Source organism: Rana temporaria, chromosome 11 (genome assembly GCF_905171775.1).
Source record: "Rana temporaria chromosome 11, aRanTem1.1, whole genome shotgun sequence".
Classification (NCBI taxonomy): domain Eukaryota; kingdom Metazoa; phylum Chordata; class Amphibia; order Anura; family Ranidae; genus Rana; species Rana temporaria.
This window is the reverse complement of record NC_053499.1, coordinates 58,922,705-58,946,014: the sequence shown is the minus strand read 5'-3', so window position 1 is coordinate 58,946,014 and position 23,310 is coordinate 58,922,705. Positions and strand designations below refer to the sequence as shown.

At 43.0% G+C, this 23,310-nt stretch overlaps 1 protein-coding gene and 1 long non-coding RNA gene across 3 annotated transcripts in view; one reads left to right on the top strand and one right to left on the bottom strand.

Annotated features, from left to right (window-relative positions):
* Nucleotides 1-9,885, bottom strand: part of LOC120917371 — a 38,716-nt gene extending 28,831 nt beyond the window's left edge. The window contains exons 1-2 of the long non-coding RNA XR_005744191.1: nucleotides 9,807-9,885; nucleotides 276-387 (exon numbers count right to left, since the gene is read on the bottom strand). This is a non-coding gene — a long non-coding RNA (uncharacterized LOC120917371). The remainder of the gene's footprint in view (nucleotides 1-275; nucleotides 388-9,806) is intronic.
* Nucleotides 1-23,310, top strand: part of IRF7 (interferon regulatory factor 7) — a 62,522-nt gene that overhangs the window by 8,665 nt on the left and 30,547 nt on the right. The window contains exons 2-7 of one of the 2 annotated variants that reach the window (XM_040328616.1): nucleotides 4,848-4,900; nucleotides 9,812-9,974; nucleotides 10,985-11,225; nucleotides 14,005-14,099; nucleotides 15,375-15,426; nucleotides 21,556-21,729. In XM_040328616.1, the coding sequence (XP_040184550.1) occupies nucleotides 4,890-4,900; nucleotides 9,812-9,974; nucleotides 10,985-11,225; nucleotides 14,005-14,099; nucleotides 15,375-15,426; nucleotides 21,556-21,729 (736 nt within the window). In that variant the 5' untranslated portion in view covers nucleotides 4,848-4,889. Of the gene's footprint in view, nucleotides 1-4,736; nucleotides 4,901-9,811; nucleotides 9,975-10,984; nucleotides 11,226-14,004; nucleotides 14,100-15,374; nucleotides 15,427-21,555; nucleotides 21,730-23,310 lie in introns of those variants that run through there. The other variant, XM_040328617.1, reaches the window with a different exon arrangement.

The window sequence follows — 23,310 nt, the reverse complement described above, 5'->3', positions numbered from 1 at the left end:
GCAAGAACAGAAGGTAAGTGAAAATTCCCAAGGGGGACATAAGACAGCTAGGAAAATCCAGCATAGGGTTTCACCTTTCCCCACTTAATCCAAAAACTACTGGGAAATGTTCTTGGTTGGATTCGCACTTAACCAAATCTAAGCTATTTTTAGTGGCCTGACCATGTAAATATAAAGCATGACAAATAAGCATGTCCATACATTTGTTGGGTGAGTCTGGTCTGACATGTATAAGTACTCTATTACCATGAACATCAAATACCATGGATTCTTACCACAGGGCTGCGGATTCATTGCCGGTTACTCATACTCTTGGAAACCGCCCATGTCTCTTGCCAAATTCAGATTCTTTCGATTTCACAGAAGAGACAAGTTTTTCCATTAACTCTGTCAGAATACAAAAGGAGAATGGGTGAACATATAGGGCTCTGTTTATCAATGTTTTCACCCAAAATTCACACTGCATTCATACAAGATTTACAGTTTTAACCACCAACGTAACGCTATAGCACAGAATATTTGATCATTTAGAGTAAAATTTCTTAAATATGGTATTAACTGAAATGCCACAAAGTATTTGAGCAGCACAGTGATCATACTCCCACATGGGGATATTTATATCCTATTGTGTAATAATCAAGTATTCAGTCTATGGGCTGCGGAATGAGAAAGTGCTCACTGCACGCTCCCAGCAAAGTGACAGAGCTGTCAAAGACATTCTATCCGGGGCGTGGCCAGGCAGCGGATGTAGCCGGAAAGCACCTTCAGCTCGCTCTGCCGAATCTCCGCTAACTCATCCTGATCTACTACCCGGTTTACCTGCTTTTACCGCCCGCTGGCTGCTGGAGGGTCCCCCGAGTCTCTCGCTACCTCCCCAGGCCCGATACTTGCCAGATGTCCGCCGCAAAGAAGCAATACGCGGACCGCATACAGCATGGCCCAAAATGGGGCCCTGGCCCAACAAACGGCTAAGAAAAGACACAGGGAGGGAGCGGAGAAACTTTTCTCCATGTCGCTAGCTGCGGACCTCAACGCTCAGTCCTGAGTGCCTGGAGACTCACCCGGTGGCACGTCGGATGCCAATGACACAGTCCCCCTGGAGGATGCGGGTGGATTGGGGTTCCCATGGAGCGCAGTGAGTACTCCTGAAGGCAGCTCCACTAGGCCTCATGCCCCCACTAGTCCTAATGCTGATGGCGAACCCTCACTCAGAGACATTTTTGTGGCAATACACACCTGCAATACATCCCTAACATCCCTAACTGCTGACATTAAAGGGGTGAAGGCAGAAATCTCCTTTATGAGACAAGATACCCAGAAGCTGAGGGAGAGAACCTCTGCAGTGGAAGGGAGAGTGGGCTTTATTGAAGATGACATGGCGCCCATGCAGAGGGATCTCACATACAACAACCATCTCCTCACACAGCACTCCTCTCGTTTAGAGGAATTGGAGAATAGAATGAGAAGGTACAACATTAGACTGGTTGGGCTGCCTGAGAGAGCGGAGGGGAAGAATCCTGCAAAATACATTGAAAACTGGCTGGTGGCTGCATTTGGAAAGGAGGTGTTCACTCCAATGTTTTCTGTGGAAAGGGCACACAGAGTCCCTGCTAGGCCTCCACTACCGGGGGCTCCTCCAAAACCCTTTCTTTTCAAGCTTTTTCATTATAAGGACAGGGATGCTATACTACACAATGCCAGGATTAAGTCAGAGGCCTTGAAAGTTGATAATACCAAGATATCTTTCTTCCCTGATTTCTCTGCTGAGCTGCAGAAACAACGTGCAAAATTCCTAGATGTTAAACGTCGTCTCAGAGCTCTGGATCTGAAATACGCCATGTTATACCCATCCCGCCTCAGGGTGGAAGCGCTGGGCTCAGTTCACTTCTTAGATTTACCTTCTGCGGCCGCACAGTGGCTGGATCGGGAGGAACAGTCAATCCGGGAGTCTCGCAACCGGCTCTGTGCTCCTCCTGATGGGTAATGTACTGATACATTTGCTATACTATGGCTCCTTTACTTCTACTTGTCAAGGCGGAGAAGCTGTTGATGTATGGACCTCTTTCTAACACCGGGGCTACTTGTTCTAGCTGTTGAGAAGTTAAGATGCTTATGTGTGCTTCCACTGTTGCCCTCAAGATGGTCTGGTCCAGACCTCCCATTGCCTTGTGGCATACAAGTTTGGCCATGTTGGCCTGTTACTCTTTGTTTTTATTTTTTTTGTTTTTCTACCTTTTTGAATACTCCACCATGGGATCACCACTATTGACGCCCCAAATGCTGCTTAGAACCACTGGCTCTCTCGTGACTAATCTACCTGCCTATTTTGTGTCATGCCTCTCATTAGGACTGCCGCAACTACTTTGTCACTTTATTTTGCTCTGCTTTTATTTATTTTTTGAAATGGTGCAAAGATTTTTTCCAGGCCTATTCTGCTCTTATCCTTCACAGTATTATGGGTCTATTATTGTTATCCTTGCTTTGACTACTCATGTGGTAAAATGTCTAAGATAACCAGAATTATGTCCTGGAATGTCCAGGGTTTGAACAATCCTGTCAAACGCTTGGTGGTGCCCCGAACGGTCAAGCGGGTGAACGCGGATATCATATGTCTGCAGGAGACTCACCTTCCCCCGACTTCTATGCCTCAATTTGCTGTGAGACAGTTTTGTCGGGACTAAATGTATTCTGGCAGGGATATACATTCCTCCACCTTTCTCGGCTAGACTCCTGAAAATATTGGCGGACTTCATTGTCAATTTCCCGGGCATACCGGTCTTGGTGTTTGGGGATTTTAACAATTACCTTGACTATACTAAGGACAAGCTCTCTGCTTGAGCGGGGGATGGTGCGCAGAGGAGATGTGGGCCTACCCCGTTTGCCCGCTTACTGTTAGAAATGGGCCTAAAGGCTTTTTGCCAACAAACTTCAAAATTAGCAAGTTTTCAAAATAGTCCAACCGTGTGTACGCTCCATCAGACAAACTTTTTCGGGTTTCATCGGACAAAACGTTCGGTCTACTTTTTTCAAATATTCCTCATTGTTTACTGTGCCTAAAAAGTCTGACCTTGGTTTACCCAGTTTGGTACCCCCTTTTTCCTTGTTCCCTTAATTTACGGATGTGGCTATACTGTTCCATAGCCAAACAGGAAGTGAGAGAAAATCTCTCCTAATATGGAAAATCCCTTGTTGTCACCAGAATTAGTGTTCCCATTGGAAGATGTCCCCTACTGTGCTGGTGACAACCCAAAATTTGTGATTTTCTCTCACTTTCAGTGATAACCGTTAACAGGACAAATAGAGAGAATGAATCTCCCTAATGGGAGCACAGACCACAATAAAGCCTGATACTCTATCCAAAACTAAAAAGGTTTTGCCTTTAGTTATAGATTACACATTTTAGGAATTTTTCATGCTATAGAAGTTGATAGGGTGGCATTCTCACACAACCAGAGTCCAGTTTCTGGAAGATGGTATTGGGATGGCGCAAAGTATTTGAGCAGCACAGTGACCACACTCCTGCCAGTACATGGGACTATTTAAATCTACTTATGCAAAAGCTGTTTAATGCTTTTTGGTCATTATCAATGCAGTGTATGGAAACCATGGCTTCTGTGGAGTAGGGTTTTGGATCCAACAAGATTGTATCACCATACAGGATATGGTGAGAAAGGATCAAAAATACCTAATTAGTTCTTAACACAATAAAAAAAACTCATATGCCAAAAATAAGAGGATTATTCCTCATTTCAGGACAGTGGGATTTTCAAGGATCCGTCCACTGTTCTAAAAAGGAGGGATGGTATTCTTATTATTGGGATATGTGATGGCATGAGACCTTTTCATTTTAATAATAACATATATTCCCATAATCGTTTATTCCCACTATAATAGGTATCTCAATTATATATAAAATGTACAAGTAATCATGTGATCATCTTGTAAACGGGAGAATCTGGGAGTTTCTGAGATCTTTCTCTAGTATGTAATATTGATTCCTCACTACTAGTAGCAAACATTGATCCCATAGATCTTCTGCTCCCATTTATGTTATTGGTCAGTGAGGTTTAATGTGCAGTATAGCGCCACCTATGGGACATTTATAGGTATTGTTACAAAAAAAAGAGGTGAATCGAGCTACACTTGGGCTAATTTACAAAAGGAGTTGGGACTCTTCACTCCAAAAATGGTGTGAACATTCACTTTAATTATCCAATCATGTAAGAAGCATCTGCACATGAGTATTTCCAGTGATCAGGAAGTCGATTTTCAGTACTTCATAATCAAAGTAAATATTCACACATATTTTTTGAGTGAAGGTTTTCAACTCCTTTAGTAAATCAGTCTCTCTAACCAGATTTGATCACATTCACCTTTTGTCTTTCATAAAGAATCTTCACTTTTAGTATGGAAAATATTAATCTTAAACAAGCAAGTGCAAATAATATGCAACTGCACATCTCACTACAACCTGCATTTCTTATTAAAGAATGTCAGAATCATAGAATAATTTTTCATAGAGAAAAAGCCTTTATTGAGAGAATACACTGGCGAGTGAAAATGGGAATCTTGTTTTTTAAATGTTGGGTGATGTAACAAGCTTTTGACAGCCAACATGTAGCAAATGTTCAGCATATTGTGCCATAAGTAAGATCCTATGTGTTGTACAGATATATCGTTTGCATATTGTTATTTGCTGTTAAAGTACGGTATACCAAGCAACATTACATACCAAAATAGGCACCCATTGCACCCCCTCTATGGCTGATATCATTAGAATTTTAATGAAAAATTATTTTGCTCTGTCCTATGCTTATAATTATGTATGTTTCTCCTTTTATATCCAGTAGGCTTACGCGTTATATTTGTGTTCTCAACACCAAAGAACAATGCCTATAAGGTGAGTCTTATTGGAACTCTAGTAAGAATTCTTCAAGTATAGTATGACCACTACTGAATTTTTATAAAGCTGAACTCCAGGCTAATGGCTATACACACAGATAAAATACATATATAATACATATTTTACCTGCCAAAGGATTTGTATTCCTGTCCATCCAGTCCTTAGATTTACACAGCTTTACTACACAGAACAGCTCTGGCTGAAAAGGGAGATCAGCTTTCTCTCTGCTCCAGTAAAGTAACACATAAGCTGGCCATATGCCATTGGGGTTCTTTCACATGTTGTGTTCAGCAAGGGATCCATGAGCAGTTCCCTCGCTGAATCCAAGCATAAAAAGATGGATACAGCTATAAAAGTAAATAATAAAAATCCCAGTGTTAATCAAATAGCAACAAAAGAAAGCTCTATTTGTGGGGAAAAAAGGACTCAAATTTCATTTGGTTACAGTGTTGCATGACCGCGCAATTACCAGTTAAAAACAGTGCAGTGCCAAATTGAAAAAAGTGCTCTGGTCATGAAGGGGGTAAAACCTTCCGGGGCTGAAGTGGTTAAAGGATTGTGAAGGCAGAAGTTTTTATTTTAGTGCATTCTATGCATTAAGATAAAAAAACCTTAAGTGTGCAGTGACTCCCTTCAGCCCCCCTAATAACTTACACGAGCACATCCTTATCGAGCGATGTTGCAGGAGTGTCTGAGCTCTCCGGGATGACCCTCCTCATTGGCTGAGACAGCAGTGCAATGCGATTGACTCCCGCTGCTGTCAATCAAAATCATTAAGCCAATCAGGAGAGAGGGGGGAAATGAATGGACACAGGGAGCTGTGACTCGGCTCAGGTGCCCCCATAGCAAGCTGCTTGCTGTGTGGGCACTCAACAGAAGGGAGGGGCCAGGAGCGCCGAAAAGGGACCAGAGAAGAGGAGGATCTAGGCTGCTCTGTGCAAAACCAACTGCAACAGAGCAGGTAAATATAACATGATTGTTATTTAAAAATAAAATTAAACTTTACAATCACTTTAAGTGAAGACTATCCAAGGGTTGCTAATTTCCAGTCAATGAGAGAATTTGCTGTATAATGAATGTGATCAGAACCTGATTTTTATTCTTGCTATACCTGATGAAGGATCTTAATCTGCCTAGCGGTATTCCCGAGTCTGGCTCGGGGTGGAATTTCAGTACCATTAGCAGTATCCCCGAGCCAGACTCGGGATCGCATTGCAGGATCCAGGCAAAGTTACTTACCTTGTCCCCTGGATCCTGCGATGTCTCCCCGCTGTGTGAGCGAGCTGTCTCCTCGCTCGATTCACACAGTGCCCCGAGTGCCGCCGAGCTCCGTTCCCTGCGATGTTACGACGCACGGGGGCGGAGATCGGCGCAAAATAAAAAAAAAGTAAAAACACACAATACATACAGTATACTGTAATATTACAGGTTACAGTACTGTACAAAATAATTACACATCCCCTTTGTCCCTAGTGGTCTGTCCAGCGACCTGCATGTACTTTTATATAATAAAAACATTTTTTTTCTGCCTGGAAACTGGAGATCGTCTTTAGCAACCAAAAAGTGTCCCTGTGACGGTATTACAATGATATCCCCATCAACGTTCCCTTCTTCCCATAACGAAAATCACCCCAATATTCCATGAGGAGGAATATTCCTGTAGTCGCCCAGAAAGCCACACATGAGACAAGCTTACTGCTGGAACAACACACTTTAATGGTTTTCTTCTCAGCTTTTTATACAGTCCAAGACATTGAAGCAACAATGAGATCTCCACCCCCCCTAATCACACACTAAGGCTAATTACTAAAACATTCTAGACAGGTCGGCACCGACCGATAATTTTCATGTCTAATCACTGCACATTCCTTAAACAGCATAACAACAAACCACCTTCACACCCTTGAGTTTCCTAGGCAGACGTTTCGTCTGCATCCAGTTTGACACCTATTAACACCTCTGAGCATCAATAGGTTTTTAGACAGTGTTATCACACAATTAAAGGCCTTTCAAAAGCTAGCCTTATATAACATATGAACAGTGTTCACAGAGAGATGAGTCACACATGAAAACACCTGTTACCTCTAACCCACAGCATTAAATTAGCAGGGAGAATTAAACTGGAGCATATATAGGCAATTGCATCACAGTCCCTTTATGTCAAAAGTGGTTTGAGACCAGCGAAAAAACAGCGATAGTAAATAAGAACGCGTGCAGAATTGAGCGATGGTGAATAGTGGGAAATTTCATTTTATTATTATTATTTTTTATAATTATTTTTAGTTATTATATTATAATTTATGATTTTGTGTTTCAAATTTTATCATACCCGGGATGTCTACTAGACTCTTGTTTGGACAGATTTAAGTGAGTTATTCCTAAGAATTACAGGCCTACAATGTAAAACGCCAAATTTCCATGAAAAATAATTGTACCGCTTTCAGCATTAAAAATCTGAAAGAATCATACCGCCAGGGAGGATAATAGACCCGAAACATTGTATTTTTTGTTGATGTCTCCTTGATGATTTTTTTTTACTCTCCTAACAAATATACAAGGTGCTGCAGGTTGAACTATTTTTGTTTTTATATATATATATATATATATATATATATAATATATACAGGCATACCCCGCTTTTAAAGCGGGAGTTCACCCAATTCCTTTTTTTTTCCTCTTTTCCCCTTAGATTCCTGCTCGTTGTGTCTAGGGGAATCGGCTATTTGTTTTAAAATATGATCCGTACTTACCCGTTTTCGAGATGCATCTTCTTCCGTCGCTTCCAGGTATGGGTCTTCGGGAGCGGGCTTTCCTTCTTGATTGACAGTCTTCCGAGAGGCTTCCGACGGTCGCATCCATCGCGTCACTTGTAGCCGAAAGAAGCCGAACGTCGGTGCGGCTCTATACTGCGCCTGCGCACCGACGTTCGGCTTCTTTCGGAAAATCGTGACGCGATGGATGCAACCGTCGGAAGCCTCTCGGAAGACTGTCAATCAAGAAGGAACGCCCAGTCCCGCAGCCCATATAAATATATATATATATATATAAAAATATATATATATTGGCAGGGCCAATCCATCCTATGCAAGCCTATGCAAGCCGCTTAGGGCCCCCCAAATTACTAGAGGCCCCACCTGGTCACAGTGGCATCTTAAGAGCATTATAGGCCCCCGGGCAATACAGTGCACTGGGGCCCTGTCTACACAATCGTGCACAAGAATTTACTGACAAAAATCATGAAATTTACTGGCAGAACCACATTTATTTTACTGGCACTGCAAAACAAAGTACCTAAAATTACAGTTTTACAAATTTCTTCATTGACATGAAGGTTAGGTTACTATAACCCAGCCTTCTCAGAGTTTCATCTTACATCAGAGTCTGCAGGATTCCCCCTTACAGTGAAAGGGAACTCTTATATAAAGGGGAACGCTGCAGATCATGATGTCAGGGGGAACTCTGATGTGGAGGGGGACTCTGGTGACCAGAGACTACCTTATATCAGAGTTCACTGCTTTCTCTTTACATCAGAGTTCCCACTTACATCAGGGTCCTTGCACTGTACGGGGGAATCCTGCAGACTCTGATGTAAAGAGGAACACCAGGAACTCTGATGTGTGGGGCACTCTGGTGACCAGAGACCACCTTCCGTAGAGTAAATACACTAAGGTAAGGGGGGGTCACTAATATTTTTGTATTCACTCCCCCCTTACATCAGCAACCACCTGCCCCTTAGACTGGCCTGTCGGCGCTATCACTGACCTCCTCTCAGGTGCACCATGCACGGCTCAGTCAGGTGGCTCCAGCTTGGCTGCTCTGGTTTTATCCTACTGTCTCCTCATGTCTGACTTCTCCCGTGACCCCCATCCCGGAGGCGCTCCCACTCTTGACTCCTCTTCAGACTCTTCCTCAGAGACTGTAGACACGATACAGTTCTACAGTTCTGACCCGCTGCTCTCCACCATCGATGGGGGGCCCCCCAGGCAAGTGGGGCCCCCGGGCAACTGCCCAGCGTGCCCAATGGAAAAGACAGCCCTGCCTGGTCAGAAGTAATTTTTGACCCCTTATCCCGCTTCTCAACTCGCTGGCTGCATGGGAGAAGAGGCAAGAAGTCAGCACCCCCCACTTCTTTCTCACTTTACTGTAATGTAAGATGTCATTTCCGACAGCAGAATACCCCCCCCCCCCTTCTCAACTTTAATGTGTGATGTCAATTTTGGCAACCCCCCCCCCCCCCCCCCGCTTCTCAACTTTAATGTGACATGTCATTTTGCTTAGGGCCCCAGGGAGGTCAGGATCGGCACTGACAATAGGGTTTATTTACTAAAGCTGAAAAGTGCAAAATCAGGCTCACTTCTGCATAGAAACCAATGCGCTTCTAACCTCAGTTTGTTCAGTTAAGCTTTAGTAATAAAACCTGGAAGCTCATTGGTTTCTATGCAGAAGTGAGCCTGATATTTCACTTTCCAGCTTTAGTAAATAAACCCCATTGTGTACTTAAAAGTGGGATATGCCTATATATATATATATATATATATATATATATATATAATTTTATTTTTTTTTTTTTAGAAAGCATATATATATATATATATATATATATATATATATAAACGAGAGGGATTGCTGCAAACAAAAATTGAAAAAAGTTACATACTTTCCATGTTATGCATGGTACCTTGCATAAATATTCTATTTGTGCAGCAATACATCTCCTTTTTCTCTATATACGGCCCTTGGGAAGGGCTGATTGCTTTGCACTTGCACCTGCCGTGGTGCACCACACCCTCTTCAGTATTTGATACATATAATATATATATATATATAGAGAGATAGATAGATAGATAGATAGATAGATACACAGCATACTCTATATATAATATAATGATGACTGCTGTTTTACCACAGGTGCCACAATAAAGAACGATTTGGTCCTTGGCTCCTCCGTCAGATCAACCATAACCAGTATGTAGGCGTGCATTGGTTGAATGAAAGCCGCACACTCTTCCGCTTGCCCTGGAAGCACCTAAACATAAGAAAGGTCGATGAAACGGATTATGCAATATTCAAGGCAGGTAGCAGTATGAGACACCAGTATTTTGGATTTTGCTCGATATCTATGTGAACACAACTTGCATTTAGCTCTTCATTCACTTAGGAAAAAATAAATAAAAATGTTTATGATCATTAATTTAAAGACAAATTTCCTCCAGCCCACCTAAAAAAATATATTCCAAAGTGCAGCATGCCAATGTAATTGTTCTGTGTCTAAGATGGCATCAGTCAGGCCAATATTTTGTACGGAGCATTAACGTGTGCAATATTTTGTGCGCTAATGTCCATTGTGTTATAGCAATCCAATTATTTAGGCCCAGTTATCACTGTTGTGCCACGTTACTGGGATTAATGCAGGTTGCATTAAGGAAGCCCATTCATTTAATGAACCAAAAAAGTGCATGCAGCAATTCAACAGTGTAGAGCTCAGAATAATTGGGTTGATTTACTAGGGAAATCCACTCTGCATTGTAAGTGCAGTCGCTGTAGATCTGAGGGGAAACGCTGAAATTGTATCATCCAATCATGTGGAAGCAAAAATGCTGTTTTTTATTTTCCTTGCATGTCCCGCTCAGATCTACAGCGATCACCAATGCTTGTAATTCTCTTAGGGCTCAGTCACACTAGTGCATGGTGGTAACACGTAGTAAGAACACCTTCTATTACACATTACTCCAATGTGTGGCAACATATAATGCACAGTGCGGTGTGTTGCTGTCCCATTCATTTTGATTTAGTAGGGAAGTGCAATGCATTTCTATGCATTGCCAATCCAGTTCCACACTTCCACGTTTGTGGAAAAATGCACCCCTCACTGGCCACTGTATATTCTCCTCTGACCCTTTGACACTAATGTGTCCAGCAATGACTAGGAGTCAGCATCACATTGGCCAGCAGAGGGAACTTTTATTCGACCAGGTTGACAAATCACATAAGAGCCAGAAGTTCTGCTACACATTTAAGCTACCCAGGTTCTTTCTTTATTTCACTCTTTCCAATATCACAATTTTTTTTCCCATTTTACAGGCATGGGCTATTCAGAGCGGGAAGTATAATCCAGTGTGTGAGGACCAACCTATGTATAAAACCAACTTTCGCTGTGCATTAAAGTCTGTCTACTGCAGAGACCAACAGAAAATGTTCACTGAAGTTAGCGATAATTCAACCGATCCACATGATCCCCATAAGATATTCAAGTTCAATGGGGTCCATGATGATTGTCCCACAGCTGTAGATCCTTCTGCTGTATCTCATTCACCCACTGAAGGTATGTTTGTTTTACAAAAGCATTCCGGGGGAACTATACTGTGCATTGTATACATTTTCAGTGTGTCAATGTTATATACAGTATGTATTATATATCTTCTAGCAGTGGCGGCTGGTGCTCAAATTTTTGTGGGGGGGCAAACAAACGAAAAAAAAAAAACAATTGCAGCCTAACTGTGCCCATCAAACGTAGCCACTGTGCCCATCAATTGCAGCCACTGTGCCCATCAAACGCAGCCACTGTTCCCATCAAACGCAACCACTGTGCCCATCAAATCAGCCACTGTGCCATCAAATGCAGCAACTGTGCCATCAAATGCAGCCACTGTGCCATCAATTGTCGACACTGTGCCATCAATTGTCGCTACTGTGTCATGCCATCAAACGCAGCCACTGTGCTATCATTTATCGACACTGTGCCCGTCAATTGTCACCACTGTGCCATGCCATCAAACGCAGCCACTGTGCCATCAATTGTCGCCACTGTGCCATGCCATCAAACGCAGCCACTGTGCCATCAATTGTCGCCACTGTGCCATCAAACGCAGCCACTGTTCAAAACAAACGCAGCCAAACACATATTTATATATATATATATATATATATATATATATATATATTATATTATTATTATTATTAAAGGACCCAGAGGTCCCCAGTACCCCGGATAGCAACCCCCCTTTTTTTGTAATTTCTTTTTATATATATACTGATATATATATATATATACTATTAAAGGCCTGACAGAGCCCCAGATGGCAACCCCCCTTTTAAAAAAAAATAAACATATATATTTTTTTATATATATTTTGTATTTCTTTTTTTTCTTTTTATTAAAGGGCCCAGAGGTCCCCAGGGCCCCCGGATGGCTACCCCCTTTTTTTATATACTGTATTTATCGGGGTACTGCACGCTCCGGCGTATAGCCCGCACCCCTAATTTTGACCTCTTTTTCCTGTAAAAAAAATGTTATTACATTTTAATACTTACAGTTTTGGTGTCTTGCCCGGCGTCCATCGGCGGCCTCGTCTGGTCCGGCGTCCGTCTGCGGGCCTCGGTGGTGTCCTCCCGGCTTCTCCCGCGCTGTCTTCATGGCGAATGGCGAATCCCCGCTTCAGTTTGAAGCCTCCGCCGACGTATATCGAGCGCAGTACACTCGCGTATATTCGGCCAGGCTCAGCTTCTCACGCATAAACGTCACAGAGCGTGACTACGATTGAAGCAGACCCTGGCCGAATGTACCCGAGTGTACTGCGCTCTGTATATTGCGGCGCAGGCATTCAAACTAGGTGCGGGAAGCAGGTATCGGCGTACATCACGCACCCACGATTTTGCCCTGATTTTCAGGGCAAAAAAGTGCGCGATATACGCCGATAAAAACGGTATATTTTTCTTTATTCTTTTTTTTGTAAAGGGCCCCCACCTTCTCAATTTGCGGCGCCCCTCCCCCCCCCGGTTTTCTCTGCTCCAGGGGGGCCATGCCTGAAGCTGTGTAAGGGGCCCCATAATTCCTGATGGCGGCCCTGGCTGGAGTATATGTATGTAGACAGGAAGCGGTTGTAGGAAATCATCAAACTGTGAAAATACATTTGCTAGTAAACACTCCATGATACCCCGCAGCCAACGATTACATTCTGTACAACCAGCCTGTCTGTTTTTTCCTGATCAGTGCTGCTGGCCATATCTGTCAGCACTGATGTATTCTGATGGCAGGGAACTTTCCTCACTGCCAGAATACAAAGGCTCAGAGGAAAGAATTCCCCTATCCACATTGTGTGTGAATGGGGAAACTGGGGGGCAGATCCTCAAAGAAATTACGCCGGTGTATCTGTTGATACGCCGCAAATTTTGCTCGTCGTATCTTGGTTTTGGTATCCACCAAACAAGATACGACGGCATCTGTGTTAGATCCGACAGGCGTACGCCTTAGTACGCCGTCGAAACTAAGATGCAATTTTCCGGCGGCCGCTGGGTGGTGTTCACGTCGTAATCCGCGTCCAGTATGCAAATTAGCTTTTTCCGACGATCCACGAACGTACGAGTGGCCGTCGCATTCTTTTACGTCGTTTCCGTTCGGCTTTTTCACGCGTATAGTTAAAGCTGCTATCTGGTGGCGTACTCAATGTTAAGTATGGCCGTCGTTCCCACGTATAATTTTGAAAATGTTACGTTGTTTGCGTAAGTCGTCCGTGAATGGGGCTGGACGCCATTTACGTTCACGAAGAAAACAATGACGTCCTTGCAACGTCATTTGGAGCAATGCACCCTGGGAGTTTTGACGGACGGGGCATGCACAGTTCGTTCGGCGCGGGGACGCGCTTCATTTAAATGAAACACGCCCCCTACTCGCCGCATTTGAATTCCCCGCCCTTACGCCGCGAGAAATACACTACGCCGCCGTAACTTACGGCGCAAATTCTTTCAGGATTCAAACATTTGCAAAGTAAGTTACAGCGGCGTAGCGCATCTCACATACGCTGTGCCCATGCAAATGTATGAGGATCTGCCCCTGGGTCTTTAGGACTGGTAGGCTGCAATGCTATCAGTTCTTTGTTCTTTGGTTTAAATACACTTTGATGTAAATACAGCATCTTTTAAAATTGTTCAGTTTATTTATACTCCTGACAGTTATTTGACCTCCTTTATTATTTTTACTTTATTAAACTGATTTTTCATTTACAAAGATTTACTTTACTACATCACTTACAAGGTGCTAATAGCCTAGTGTATATATATATTTATATATAAATATTTCATCTAAATGTGTTTTTTTCTAACAGTTGAAAATTTTCACAATGAGATGCATGATGACTACAGACTGCGTATTAGTCCAGATGTTGAGCGTTCCACCCCATTTATCAACATACAAGAATCGGTGAGTTCTGGCCAACAATAAATTGGATGCAACAAAACATTTATTTCTTATCTTTAATGCAGAAACGCCTCACCTACATCCTTGTAGCCAAATTCCTAGGCATTTACCTGCCAGAGGATTTGTAATCCGGTTCACATAGTATTGTGATCTTGCGGTACCCCTGTCAAACTGTACAGCCAGATTCCCCACATTCACTTCAGCAGCAGAGTTTGAACACAACATAGGGCTCCTAATTGGACGACGAAGGAGCAACAGCACACGTATTGGTCCTTATTTTACTCACGCTGCCTGTATGTTCTGTGTCATGTGACATACAGTACAGCAGGGTTTGACAAATTTGCTTGGAATCTAGGAGCCAGCTAAAAAAGTTAGGAGCCAGAAAACGCACCCCGTCCCGACGAGCTTGCGCGCAGAAGCGAACACATACGTGAGCAGCGCCCGCATATGTAAACGGTGTTCAAACCACACATGTGAGGTATCGCCGCGATTGGTAGAGCGAGAGCAATAATTCTAGACCTAGACCTCCTCTGTAACTCAAAACATGCAACCTGTAGATTTTTTTAAACGTCGCCTATGAAGATTTTAAAGGGTAAAAGTTTGTCGGCATTCCACGAGCGGACGCAATTTTGAAGCGTGACATGTTGGGTATGAATTTACTCGGCGTAACATTATCTTTCATAATATAAAAAAAATGGGGATAACTTTACTGTTGTCTTATTTTTTAATTAAAAAAAGTGTAATTTTTTCCCAAAAAAGTGCGCTTGTAAGACCACTGCGCAAATACGGCGTGACAGAAAGTATTTCAACGATCGCCATTTTATTCTCTAGAGTGTTAGGATAAAAAATATATATAATGTTTGGGGGTTCTAATTAGAGGGAAGAAGATGGCAGTGAAAGTAGTGAAAAATGACATTAGAATTGCTGTTTAACTTGTAATGCTTTACTTGTAGTACCAACGGCCACCACCAGATGGCGCCAGCTCACACAAGGAAGAGAAATTTTTTTTATTTTTTTTTGCCCACCTTCCAAGCCAAGTCGCCAGGACACTATTTCTAGTCACCATGGCGACCTGGCAACCGGGATTTGTCGAGCCTTGCAGTACAGTATGCAGTATAGAGGAGCAGTGGCTAGGAGTTCTGTCTATGCTGTACTGGAGATTGCAAAAGCCCAATATCATTTATGTCACTTGCATTTAAAATACATATTTTAAATAATTGTTATATTGTTGTGTTTATCTGTATGAAGTTCAATTTTAATAATATATTTTTTTTTTAGAGGGACATTGAACAACGGCTTTGTAATGTTTCTTTGGACTCAGATAAGAATGGTAAGTAATAAGTTAAATTGATCATTTGTAATTCAGCAAATTATTTTTATGCTGTAGATTAATTAACCACTTGCTTACTGGGCACATATACCCCCTTCCTGCCCAGGCGAGATTTCAGCTTCCGGCACTGCGTCGCTTTAACTGACAATTGCGCGGTCTTGCGACATGGCTCCCAAACAAAATTGACGTCCTTTTTTTCCCACAAATAGAGCTTTCTTTTGGTGGTATTTGATCGCCTGTGCGGTTTTTAATTTTTGGGCTATAAACAAAAAAAGAGAGTCGATTTCGGAAAAAAAACACAATATTTTTTCCTTTTTGCTATAATAAATATCCAATTAAAAAAAAAAAAAAAAACAACATTTTCTCAGTTTAGACCGATACGTATTCTTTTACATATTTTTGGTAAAAAAAAAAAAAAACGCAATAACCGTATAGTGACTGGTTTGCGCAAAAGTTATAGCACCTACAAAATAGGGGACATAATTATGATTTTGTATTATTTTATTTTTACTAGGAATGGCGGCGATCTGCAATTTTTTATTGGGACTGCGACATTAAAGCGGACACATCGGACACTTTTGACACATTTTTGGGACCATTTACATTTATACAGTGAACAGTGCTATAAATATGATAACTGTATAAATGTGACTGACAGGGAAGGGGTTAACCACTAGGGGGCGGGGAAGGGGTTAAATGTGTAGCCTAGTGAGTGATTCTAACTGTAGGGGGAGGGGGGTGACTGGGGAGGTGACCGATCTGTGTTCCTATGTACAAGGGACACAGCATCGGTCTCCTCTCCCTGACAGGGCGTGGATCTCTGTGTTTACACACAGAGATCCAGGGTCCTGCTCAGTTACTGGGCAATCGCGGGTGCCCAGCGGCCATCGTGGCCGCCGGGCACGCGCATCATGTTCCCAGTAACGCAACGGGTACGCGCCGCGGAGTTCCTCCAAATAATTGAAGGAGAAACACAAGACCAAACAATACCTATAATACAGATGATCTGTACCCTAATCATCTGTTTAGCAATAAGACCTTAAATTTGTAAAAATTCTTTCATCAACTCTCATTCTTCTGCTTTGTCAAACAACAGTGGGGAAGACGAGCTTCTCCATTGATCCAACTATACTTCAGAGATAAGGTCTCAAAATAAACACATAAAGTGACCCCTGTTGGCTACCATATATGTTGCTAATATGTCCATATATGTTGCTCTTAGAGCCGGTTCACACAGGGGCGACTCGTCAGGCGACTTAGTCACCTGACAAGTCGCGCTCCGCTCTGTACTATGGAACCGTTCTAATAGGAGCGACTCAAGTCGCTCCGACTTAGAAAAAGGTTCCTGAAACTACTTTGGGGCAACTTGTATTGACTTCAATACAGAAGTCATTTTGCAAGTCGCTTCTGAAGTCGTGGGCAGATCGCCTTGCCAAGTCGCTCGGCAAGTCGTGCTGCCCCAGTGTGAACCGGCTCTTGGCAATATATATGGTAGCCAACAGGGGTCACTTTATGTCTTTATTTTGAGTCTTATCTCAGAAGTATAGTTGGATCAATGGAGAAGCTCGTCTTCCCCATGGTTGTATGACAAAGCAGAAGAATAAGGCCTCGTACACACGACCTCAGGCCTCGTACACACGACCGAGGAACTCGTGGTAAATGAAACATCGTTTTCCTCTACGAGTTCCTTGTCAGGCTTGTCGAGAATCTTGTCAAGCTTTTTTTGCGTACACACTGTCAAGACAAAATCTTGTCGTTCTCAAACGTGGTGACGTACAACACGTACAACGGCACTATAAAGGGGAAGTTCGATTCCACTGGCGCCACCCTTGGGGCTGCTTTTACTAATCTCATGTTACTGCGTGTTAAGTAAAAGTTTGGTGAGAGACGATTCGCGCTTTTCAGTCTGTTACAGCGTGATGAATGAGCTATCTCCATTAGAAAGCTACTTTTACCGAAGGTGCGCTCCCGTCTCACAGTTTATTCTGAGCATGCGCGGGTTTCTAAGAATACACACGAATGTGTTCCTCGTCGTAAACCAACACGACGAGGAAATTGAGACTCCCGGCGAGAAAAAAGAGAACTTGTTCTCTTTTTTGCTCGTCAAGATCCACAAACATACACACGACTGTTTTCCTCGGCAAAAAAGCTCTGCCACCAAGTTTCTTGATGGATTCTGTCGAGGAAGGCCTGAGGCCTCGTACACACGACCGAGTTTCTCGGCAAAAACCAGCAAGAAACTTGCTGGGAGAATTTTTTTTGCCGAGGAAACTGGTCGTGTGTACATTTTCGTCGAGGAAACTGTCGAGAAACTTGACAAGCCAAAAAGAGAGCAAGTTCTCTATTTCCTTGACGGGAATGGAGAAAATTGGCTTGTCGAGTTCCTCGACAGCCTAACAAGGAACTCAACGAGGAAAACGATGTGTTTCGCCCGTCGAGTTTCTCGGTCGTGTGTACGAGGCCTGAGAGTTGGTGAAAGAATTTTTACAAAGTTATGGTCTTATTGCTAAACAGATGATTAGGGTACAGAGCCTGTGATATATAACGGTTTTATAGTCCTGCCTGACTGATGCAGCTGTAACATAACTCATTTCATATGCTGAATGTGAAAAACTCTGCTGAACCCATACAGAACAGACCTAATGGGCTTTGCTTTGCAAGGGAAGTCTCCTTTAGCTTAGCGAATGAGGTGAAGCTTCCAATCATCCAATTACGTGCAAGCAAAAAACACTGTAATTTGGCATTCTTTGTAAAATTTATTTTCACCGCATTCACTAAGAGTAAATTCCCTTGCGAAGTGAAATCTCTCTTGCAACGTGAACAGCCTATTTTCCTTTAGTAAATCAACCCCAATAGCTTCATATTTTCCTTTTGTATGAAAGAGCTATGAGTGGAATACATTTGTTCTCAGAGTTTGGTTCTAATTGTTTTTGGTATAATATATATGCATAGTTTAGCTGAGCAGCATTTTTGGGAAAAAATAATGCATCGTCATCAATAAAGTGTTTGTTACCCTAAAAAAAAATTGTCCCCCTGTTACACCTGAAATACCTGGCTGATTCTTCCTGGTTCTGCCCTCCCCTCTGTAAACTGACCACAGTTTATCATGGCTGCTGTGCCCTGACACTGTGATCAGTTTACGTGCCTCCGTCATCTGCTCTTTCTCCTGTCCTCTCTCCCCTCCCCTCCCTGCCTGTCAGCTCTGTGTCTGTGCCCGCCACCCTCCCCTCCTGCTGCTAAAATTACAGTTTACAATTCACACTATCCTCTCTGTTTATTAATGTAATCTGCCACTGTGTCTGTGCCTTATTTAAAAAATGCAGCTATATACCTGTTTTCAGAGCATCATTTGGCGCTCACGTGACCGGCCGACTCTCTCCTCCTCTCCTCCTGAATAACGTCAGTGGGGGAATCTCAACCCCGCCTGCTGCAGCTATCAGGCCGAGAGAGGAAAGATCTGGCTGGTCACATGAGCACCGAGCGGCGCTCTGAAATCAGGTGTATAGCTGCATTTTTTTTTATAAGGCACAAACACATGGGCAGATTACATGGTTAAACAGAGAGGATTCATTTGTAAAAAAAAAAAAAGACCATCAGGAATTCTGTTTAAATCAACTAAGTATTTTCCAGGAGCATCAAACAAAAGGTGATCAAACATGATCAAAATTTTCCATGGGGGAAAAACCTTGGATGTTTTTTCCGACAGAATTCCGCTCAAGCTTGGCTTGCATACACACGGTCACACAAAAGTTCTCTGAAATTTCGTCCATTAAGAACGCGGTGACGTACAACACTACGACGAACCGAGAAAATTAGGTTCAATGCTTCCGAGCATGCGTCGAATTGTTTCCAAGCATGCGTCGGAATTTTGCGTGTTGGAATTGCTACAGACGATCGGATTTTCCGATAGAATTTTTTTCCGTTGGAAAATTTGAGAACCAGCTATCAATCTTTTGCTGGTGGAAATTCCAACAGCAAAAGACCGATCTAGTATAGACATGGTCGGAATTTTCGTTCAGAAGCTTGCATCAGATTTTTGCTGGCGGAATTTCCGATCGCGTGTACGGGGCATTACAGTCCATTTACTTTAGAAACAAGCTTTAGCTTGCTGTGGAAAATAATTCTTGCTGTCTGTGTGGAAGCAGTGGTCTCTCTGCAGAGTTTGGATATACCCCCTGCTGAGTCAGAGCTGTCCATTCAGCAGGATGTATAAGCTAGCTTTAACTCAACAGGGAGCATGTCAGACCTCTGCATAAAGACCACTGCTTCCACATAAGGATTCCACTCTGCAGCATGCTTGCAAGGGACAGACCTTTTTACTGTAGCTTGTTTCTAAAGCAAATTAACTCTAATACCACGTACACACGGTCAGAATTTCCAACAAGAAAAGTTTGATGTGAGCATTAGGTCGGAAATTCTGACTGTGTGTAGGCCCCATCGGACTTTTTCTGTCGGAATTTCCGAAAGTAAAAATTTGAGAGCTGGTTCTCAAATTTTCCGAAGGGAAAAGTTAATTCCGATGCACAAAAAAACACGCATGCTCGGAATCAATTTGACGCATTTTCGGAATCATTGAACTTCATTTTTCAGGGCTCGTTGTAGTGTTGTACGTCACTGCATTCTTGACGGTCGGAATTGTGTGTGACCGTGTCTGCATGCAACACAAGTTTGAGCCAAAATTCAGTCGGAAAAAAATCCACGGTTTTCTCGTTGGAATTTCCGATCGTGTGTACGCGGCATAAGACTTTAAAGGCCAAATTCACTATTCTGCAATAAATGCACATATTTTTGCAGACAAAAATGTGAATTTTTTTCTCGCACAGGAGTATGCAGAGCATTGCACCCGTGATCAGTGGATTGTGGGGGCAATGTCAGGCTCCTGCAAAATCTGATTCTCTGCCCTGCCAGACAATGCTGTGTGATGTCAGATTCCAGAACAGTAAATTGGAAGTCACTAAGGCCCCTTTCAGACTGGGTGGCGGTAGCGGTATAACGCCGCTAAAAATAGCGGCGCTATACCGCCGGGATTGCCGCGGGAATCAGTCGCTAGCGGTGCGGTATTAACCCCCGCTAGCGGCCGATAAAGGGTTAATATCGCCGGCAAAGCGCCTCTATAGAGGCGCATTGCGGGCGGTATTGCCGCGGTTTCCCATTGTTTTATTTTTTTTTATTTTTTTATTCTTTATTTTATACATTTTTCTCCCACTTATCACAGGTTCAAACAATAATAGTTACAGTAATACCATTAACATTTAAATTATCTCTTACTTTAATGTGTTGGCTACTGTTAATCCTCTCAATCTAAAAATCTATTTTCTTAACTTCCTAGTGGTTGTTTGAACAAAAACTCTGTCATTGTGAACTCCCTACCCCCTCCCCCCTCTCCTAGGCAAACCCTCTCAAAAAAGAGGGAAAGAGAAAAAAATAATTAATTCAATCTCCTCTCGAATATCTCTCCTCCTCCTCCCATCCCCGCCTCAGGGGTTTCGCTCTCTATATGTATTATATGGGGCCCACATCCGTCTGTATTTCTGCTCCTGTTCCCTCATTCCCATGGTCAAGTTTTCCATTAGCTGAATTTCCGTTACTCTGGCCAGCCACTGTCTTCTTGTCGGAGCAGCCATACTCTTCCACAGGATTGGAATGCATGCCTTTGCCGCGGATATTGTTTTCAATGGGAAGGAGCGTTGAAGGAGCGGTATACATGCCGCTCCTCTCACCGCTCCAAAGATGCTGCTGACAGGAGATTTTTTTGTCTCCCGCCAAGCATCGCCTCAGTGTGAAAGCCCTCGGGCTTTCACATTGAGTCTGCAGTGAAGGAGTTTTTTGCAGGCGGGATAGCAGCGCTATTTTTAGCGCTGTACCGCCTGAAAAACTCCTCAGTGTGAAAGGGGCCTAACGCTAATGAAATTTAACCCCTAAACTAAGGCTTCACCCACCCCACTGTAATGTGATCATGTAGTGCCAAGATCCTAGCACAAACATACTCTGCACCTATTGAAGTGTCATTAAAGAGTAACTGCTAGGATGCTTGCTATACTAATCAACAAAAATAAAGGCACAAATAATAGCAAAATTCCTGCTCTACTGGTTTCCTGAATGCATCACAAATCTTCCTGTCTTTTTTAGGCGCACAGCAAGTATTCCAAATCCCTCAGTGTGGCTATTCACATGATATACCAAGAGTGGATCAGGTTTTCAGAGATCCCATACACAAGCCATATTTAGCTTTGGAAGAGACATATAATAATGGACAGGAACAACCCTTGTCAAGCAACCAGAGTCAAATGTTTCATAATCAATGTAAGTAATTAGAGTGGACTGCTCAAAGCCTGAAATATATAGTGTGCCTTGTAGCGATGGTATTTCCTGTTTATGGCAGAATATACAGTACCTTGAAAAAGTATTCACACCCCTTGAAATGTTCCACATTATGTCATGTTATAACCAAAATAATAAGTATATTTTATTGGGATTTTATGTGATAGACCAACACAAAGTGGCACATAATTGTGAAGTGGAAGGAAAATGATAGATGGTTTTCAAAACTTTTTACAAATAAATATGTGAAAAGTGTGGCGTAAATTTGTATTCAGCCCCCCTGAGTCAATACTTTGTAGGACCACCTTTCACTGCAATTACAGATGCAATTCTCTTCGGTTATGTCTCTACCAGCTTTGCACATATAGAGAGGGACAGTTTTGCCCATTCTTCTTTGCAAACTAGCTCAAGCTCTGTCAGATTGGATGGTGAACAGCAATTTTCAAGTCACTGGATCTCTATTGGATTTAGGTCTGGACTTTGACTGGGCCATTCTAACACATAAATATGATTCGGCCCACGATGAAATTGAGTTTGACACCCCTGATCAAAAACCATTCCATTGTAGCTCTGGCTGTGTGTTTAGGGTCGTTGTCCTGCTTGAAGGTGAACCTCTGTCCCAGTCTCAAGTGTTTTGCAGACTCTAAGGCCCCGTACACACGAGAGGATCTATCCGCTGGAATTGATCTGCAGATCAGTTCCAGCGGATAGATCCGCTGGTGTGTACATCCCAGAAGATCTTTTTCCGCTGATTTTTTTCGGCCCGACCGATTTCCAGCAGATAAAAATTTCTTAGCATGCTAAGAAATCTATCCGCTGGAATCGGCTTCAGCGGATCGATCCGGTGGTCTGTACAGACTCACCGGATCGATCCGTCCGATTCCCTCCCTCGCATGCCTCGTAATGATTCGACGAATGCGTGGGTATCCTTATATGACAGCGTTGCGCACGTCGCCGCGTCATCATCGCGGCGACAGCGCGACACGTCATCGCGAAGGGATTTTGGCGCGGATTTCGATCCGATGGTGAGTACACTCAATCGGATCCAAATCCGCGGAAATCCTCTAGAGGATTTATCCGCGGATACGGTCCGGCGGACCGTATCCGCGGATCAATCCTCTCGTCTGTACCCGGCATAACAGTTTTTTTTCTAAGAATGCCCTGTATTTGACCCCATCCATCTTCCCATCAACTCTGACCAGCTTCTCTGTCATTGCTGAAGAAAAGGCATCCCCACAACATGATGTGTGTTCAGGGTGATGTGCAGTGTTCGTTTTCCGCCACACATTGCGTTTTGCTTTTAGGCCAAAAAGTTCAATTTTGGTCTTATCTGACCTGAGAACCTTCTTTCACATGTTTGCTGTGTCCCCCACATGTCTTCTCGCAAACTGCAAACATGACTTCTTATGGATTTCTTTTAACAATGGCTTTCTTCTTGCCACTCTTCCATAAAGGTCAGATATGTGGAGAGAATGACTGATAGTCCACCTGAGCTGTGGATCTCTGCAGCTCCTCCAGAGTTACCATGGGTTTTGGCAGCTTCTCTGATTAATGATCTCCTTG